This window comes from Temnothorax curvispinosus, unplaced genomic scaffold, assembly GCF_003070985.1.
Source record: "Temnothorax curvispinosus isolate PA1 unplaced genomic scaffold, ASM307098v1 QBEX01003555.1, whole genome shotgun sequence".
NCBI classification, from domain to species: Eukaryota; Metazoa; Arthropoda; class Insecta; order Hymenoptera; family Formicidae; genus Temnothorax; species Temnothorax curvispinosus.
The window spans coordinates 41337-48334 of record NW_020213335.1 but is presented as its reverse complement, the minus strand read 5'-3'; the positions used below and the strand labels follow the sequence as shown (position 1 = coordinate 48334).

General features: G+C 38.5%; 1 protein-coding gene across 1 annotated transcript; it reads left to right on the top strand.

Annotated features, from left to right (window-relative positions):
- Positions 1–6431: 6431 nt before the first annotated feature.
- Positions 6432–6767, top strand: LOC112452644. Its single transcript, XM_025012964.1, has one exon. The coding sequence runs from the start codon at positions 6432–6434 to the stop codon at positions 6765–6767; it is 336 nt and encodes a 111-aa protein (XP_024868732.1).
- The last annotated feature ends 231 nt before the right edge of the window (positions 6768–6998 follow it).

Below are 6998 nucleotides of genomic sequence, written 5' to 3'. Positions count from 1 at the left end.
CCGAGGCCGCAACGAGCCTAACCTTGAGTGACTTATGTATATAACAGGCAACACCGCCTCCCATTCGCCCAACACGATCATGTCGAATCAAAAAGTAGTCATTCAAGGCAACAAGCTCGTCCGAAATACCCTCATGAAGCCATGTCTCAGATACTGAAATGACATGACACGGATTGGAACTAAAGTGAAGTCTGACAGGCTCAATGTGACCGCAAAGAGAGTTTGCATTAAACTGAGCAACGCAGAATTTAGATACATTATGATTAACGGACGAGACAGGCATGGTCAGTCAAGCTTAGCGAGATCGGCATAAGAATTGATATGAACAACGGGGCTACCATCCGAGTGTCGCACGCAAATCCGACCATCCCTGACCCATACATATCTACAAGACCGCCCCTTAGCAACTCGCTTTGTTTGCTGCAACAATTCGTAAATCTCTTTAGAGAGCAATTCATTAACATTAATTGTACTATCGGAGTTATTACCACAAACTTCCCTCTGCCTAAGAACGCCTTTTGCGCGTTTTTTCGAAATGATAACATCGCGAACAGCACTAGAGGTAACAGTAATAATAAAAGAGCTACTAGCAGCAGCAGTCATAGGCTGATCAGGAGCGGATACTGAGAGAGGCTTGCAAACAGATCTAACATTAAGTATATGCGGTAGAACAACGGAAGCATCAAGAGCCGTGAGCACATTCCGAACAACCTCGGACAGAGTCACAAAAAGCACCCCCGGCAGTCCCGACATTATAAGCTCATTCGCTACGCTGGTTTGCTGGACCGACCGAGCAGTTTGTAGATTTAGTAATTCATTTTTAAGAGCAGCGTTCTCCTGAAGGGAGAGCCAGCAATACGCTGAGAATTGCTAGCCACCATCTCAGAAATTGCATTCAGTTGATCAAGTTTACCCGTGATTTCATCATTAGTCCTCTGCTGACTCTCAATGAAGGCAGAAAGCCTTGAATCAGACTTTTTTAACTGCTCGATCAATCCACGCAAAGCTCATTAGTATTCGCTTGAGCACCGCTCTGAGTTCCAGAGAGCGAGACATTATCAACAGCAGCAGGTGACGAAGTAGGCGGAAGATTAAATGATTGTGCACCATGTCCCCCCCCTGGCGTGATAGGCATAGCAAGTCGAGATTTACAACAGGCGCCCGCAGATTTAGTCACTATATACGCCTTGACACAGCCCGGATGAAATGCCTTGCTGCACTCACCACACGAGACCGATTGACCGACAACCAACTTACTACACCTAGCACACGTACGCTGCATGAGTAATCACAGCCAAACTTACTCACTATACAAGAGTCAGATAGTCACACACAAAGTACAGCAGATATCACTAGGCAGTTATAAGTGTAGATGAGGCGCGGAAAAGAGCAGATCAGATCAGCAGGACTGCGCCAGCACAGCTGAGGTTGGCACGTGAGATCCAGCCAATGAGCGGACGGAAGATTGTATCACACGCGTACCAACCAAAAGCAGACGAACAGAGATAGCGCAACAGCCAGCGCATGCGTATCAGATCCACACCTTCCAACAGGCACAATGAACTCAGCAATCCAAAAGATAGGTTAGAAAAACCGGAGAACTTGTCACGCAGAATATAAGCACAAAGGTGACCAGTAGGCAGGAAATTGAATGATAATTCTCGAAATCAAGCAAAAGCTCATATATGCCTGCAACAAAAATTGCCCGAAGGCAGTCTGCGGCAGAGGTATGCTGCATCTAAGTGAGAACGACAAACAGACACGCACACGTACTCACCAGAGAGAGAGAGAGAGAGAGAGAAGAAAGAAAGCAGAAGTGTGATAAAGGAAAAAGGTAAGGATGTTAGGAAAAGGTAAGGATGTATTTTAAATATCAGTCTCTGTTGACCGCTTATATTATAAGCATCTAAAATTAAATCAATTTAAAATGACCAAAAATTCTTAGTTGAAACGCGGTGACGATTCGTTACGACAATTATAATTAAATTATATTAAATTTTTTATGATAATTTTATCTATATAGATTACAAAATCTTGAATGTGTAAATTTTTATTTCTATTTATCCAAAGAGGTTTCAGGTTTGAAACCCTGGTTAAGGTAATATTTTACGCAATAAATTTAATTATTTAATCAAGACGCTTATATTATAAGCATTTAAAATTACATCAATTTAAACCAAGAATCCTTGATTGAAATAATAATAATAATAATAATAATAATAATAGGACAATTATAATTATAGGTATTGATTATAGGTGTTTATTTTGTTGTGAAAGAGACGAAAGAAAGCAGGAGTGTGATAAAGAAAAAAGGTAATGGTGGGACAAAGAAAAAAGAAGAAATTTTCTATTTTTATTACTTTCTTCGTAAATAATTATAGGTATTTATTTTGTTGTCGTGTAATTACTTTGTAAATTTTTGGAAAATGCCTAAAGCAAAAAAAAAACAACTTTCCCGATCAACGTCTAACGCTTGACGTTTGGCACAAGCTAGAAACTTAGAAAGTGTTTCTCAAAGGAAAGAACGATTGTTACAATCACGTTTATGTGTGTCTCGATCTAGAGTTAGCGAATCAAATACTGAAAGGGAAGAACTTTTAGAAGAAAATCGATTGCACATTTCTCAAGTCAGAGTTAATCAAACCAGTGTTGAAAGAGAAATGCATTTAGAAGGAAGAAAACTTCGATATACCGTGGCTAGAGTCGCTGAGACCGGTCCGGAGAGAGAAGAACGCTTAAAGCGTCGACGATGTCAAGTAAACCAGGCGAGAAATGCATTTAATTCATTCATTGGGCCTAGATCTGCGTTTTATTATCAATCGAGTAATGATTATTTAGGTCATTCAGATTTTTTAATGGGAAAAATGGAAAAAGTTTGTAATTATTGTTGCGCCAAAAAATGGTCCCCAGAGTCATTAGGAATTTGTTGCTCTAATGGACACGTCAAACTAAATGATATTAATGAACCATTAGGAATTCTGAAAGAATTACTTATTGGAACGGATCCAAGATCAAAACATTTTCAGAAGAACATTCGAAAATACAACGGATGTTTTGCAATGACATCTTTTGGAGATAAAGAAGTTAGAGAAGGTAACTACATGCCAACGTATAAAGTGCATGGCCAAATATATCATATGATTGGCAGTTTACTACCTTCATTCATTAGACACAAGAGCTCAATTTCTACAAATTTATTTCACATCAGAAGATGAACAATTAAATTTGCGACATGATTCTGCACCATCTCTCAAAATAGAAATTTTGAAAACTTTACAACAGATTCTTCGTGACAATAATAGTTATGTACGTAGCTTTATAACAGCTATTGAACAAATGTCAATTAACAAAGATAACTATAAAATTGTAATTCATGCTGAAAAGCGACCGCTTGGTGAACACAGAGGTCGTTATAATGCTCCAACAACTAACGAAGTCGCAGTATTGATGGTTGACGAAGACTGTGGATTTAGGGATATAGTTAGGGATATTGCGATCACGCGATAATACATTTCAAAGAATATCTGAACTTCACCGTTCTTACGATCCATTGCAGTACCATCTTATATTCATAAAAGACGAAGATGGTTACAACATCAGTATCCCACAAATAGTACCAACCACTGGACAAGATAATCCTCGCAAAATGGTTTCCTGTATGCAGTTTTATACGTATAAACTTATGATAAGAGAAAATAGCTTTAACACGCTACACAGATATAGCCAGTTATTCAATCAATATTGCGTTGATATGGGTGCAAAAATGATTACCGAACGATTAAATTTATTCGGGCACATCAAAAAACATTACGAGCTGAAAATTATATACATTTGAGAGATGCTGTAAATGAAGACTCTAATGTGGCGGATATAGGGCAACTGGTTATTTTACCATCCACATTTACAGGATCACCTAGATATCTCCATGAGCGGACACAGGACCCTTACATATGTTCGTAATTATGGAAGACCTGATTTATTTATCACATTCACGTGCAATCCAGAATGGCCTGAAGTTAAAACAGAATTGTATCCCGGTCAACGTTCTAGTAAAAGACACGACATTGTTGCGAGAGTGTTTCACTTAAAAGTACAACAACTTATGAAAACCATAACAAAGAAGAACATTTTTAGTCAAGTTCGATGCTAAATGTTTTCAATTGAATGGCAGAAGAGAGGTTTGTCTCATGCCCACATTTTAATTTGGTTAGTCGACAAAATAAGATCTGATGAAATAGATAGCATTATTTCAGCTGAAATCCCCAATAAGGATGAAGATCCATTATTTTACGACATAGTATGCAAGAATATGATCCACGGTCCATGTGGAGCCGTCAATTCCTCATCACCTTGCATGTCAAACGGTACATGTTCAAAAAGATATCCCCGTGATTTTCTTCAGTAACTGGCGATGATGGATACCCTAAGTACAGAAGAAGATGTCCGGCTGACGGTGGAAACATTTATACTATATCGCATTGTAACTTCATTGTTGATAATAAATGGATAGTCCCATATTGTCCGATTCTCTCCAGATGCTTCGTTGCACACGTCAACGTTGAATATTGCCATTCTGTGCAAGCAATCAAATATATATGTAAGTATATTAATAAAGGTAACGATGCGGCTACGTTTGCCGTTGAAAATAAAAAAGGTGAGGTTCAGAACTATTTGAATGGCAGATATTTGAGTACCTCTGAAAGTATCTGGAGAATACTAGGATTTTCTATTCACGAGCGCTATTTTCCAGTTGTTCATTTATCTGTCCACTTAGAAAATGGGCAAAGAGTGTATTTTACTGAAAGAAATCTACAACAAGTTATAGAAAATCCACCTCAGACCACTCTGACAGCCTTCTTTGCTCTGTGTGCAGTTGATAAATTTGCACAGACTTTGCTTTATCACCAAGTACCGGCTTATTATAAATGGTCTAACAAAAAATGGCAACAGAGAAAACAGGGCCAAGATGTAGATGGTTGTCCAGGTATAAAGCGGGACACAGTATTAGGGCGAGAGTATACTATACATCCTAATTATTCAGAATGCTTTTATCTCAGATTACTCCTACATCACGTCAGAGGATTGACGTCTTTTAATAACTTAAAGACGGTGAATGGTAAAATAATGCCCACTTATCGCGCGGCGTGCCAAGCCCGGAATTTGCTTGAGAGTGACACGCACTGGCGAGATACACTATCAGATGCAGCTATTTCAGAAAGTGCACACAAAATGAGAGTTATTTAGCATTATGCTAATGTTTTGTGAAATGTCTAATCCTTTAGAATTATGGAATGCATACCGGACACACCTATGCGATGATATTTTACATCGGGTTCGACAGAAAAGTAAGAATAGTGAGGTTCAGTTCACAGAGGAAATTTTCAATGAGGGGTTGATTCTTCTTGAGGACATAGTGTTCACTCATGGAGAAAAGTGCTTGAAAGAGTTTGGTTTGCCAGAACCTCAGCGCAATGATTCAAACATAGATAACCTATTTTACTTACGAGAAACAGTACACAATATCGACGACTTAGAAGTATATTTGCAAGAAAACGAAGTGAAACTGAATACAGAACAAAAAATGGTATACGACGAAATAATAAATAGTGTCCAAGATAATAAAGGGTAACATTTACTTTATAGATGCGCCAGGAGGTACTGGCAAAACGTTTGTCATTTCATTAATTTTGGCGAAAATAAGAAGTCAAAAGAAGATCGCTATCGCGGTTGCCTCATCAGGCATAGCTGCGACTCTTCTAAGTGGAAGAACTACCCACTCTACTTTTAAGTTGCCACTGAATGTGTCCTTGGACCAAAGTTCGGTATGTTCCGTGAGAAAAAATGGTGTTACTGGTAAACTTCTCCAACAGGCATCCTTGATAGTATGGGACGAATGTACGATGTCGCACAAGTCCCATATAGATGCCGTCAATCGAACCCTTAAAGACTTAAGAACATCAGAAAAGGTAATGGGTGGGGTAACATTTGTTTTTACCGGTGATTTCAGGCAAACTCTGCCAGTGGTGCCTAAAGGAACACGTGCGGATATTATAAAAGTATGCATGAAAAAAACTGAAATTCGGCAGCATGTAAAAAAACATTGACTGACTATTAATATGCGAGTTCATTTACGAGGAGACAAGAATTTAGAACAATTTGCAGAGTATTTGCTTAAAATTGGTGACGGCTCTATCTCTATAACGCAGAATGGCTACATTAACATTTCTGATATTGTAGGAACTTGCATCCGAACTATTGATCAAATTATTGACAATGTTTATCCAGATATTCAGAATTTAACACAAAAAGAAACAAATTGGCTTTGCGAACGTGCAATCGTAACTGCAAAAAATAAAGCTGCAGAGGAGATTAATGAAATACTTTTACAAAAAGTCACCACCGAATGTAAAACATATAAGTCAATAGACACAATGGTAAATGGAGATGAAGTCATCCACTATCCGATTGAGTTTCTCAACTCTCTTAACCCTGCAGGATTGCCTCCACATAAACTGAGATTAAAAGTTGGTACCCCGATAATGCTGCTTCGGAATCTTAAACCATCACGGTTTTGCAGCGGCACTAGACTGCAAGTTAAGCGTCTCATGCCTTACATCGTAGAAGCAACCATTCTGACAGGACCTGCAGCCGGTGAAATAACATTAATTCCAAGAATACCTATGGTCCCTACGGATTTGCCATTTGCGTTTAAAAGGCTGCAGTTTCCTGTTAGAATGTGTTTCGCCATGACGATTAATAAGTCCTAAGGACAAACCTTCAAAGTAGTTGGCGTAGACTTCAGAAACGAAGTCTTTTCACACGGCTAATTATATGTAGGACTCTCACGGATTGGTTCAACAAAGGACCAAACAATACTGATTCCTGATGAGAGCAATAAAACTAGCAATGTTGTTTTCACAGAGGTTTTTAACGATTAAAAAAACAAATCCAATGATCAACTAATAAACAAGTAGAATCAACGTCATTATAGAAGACAG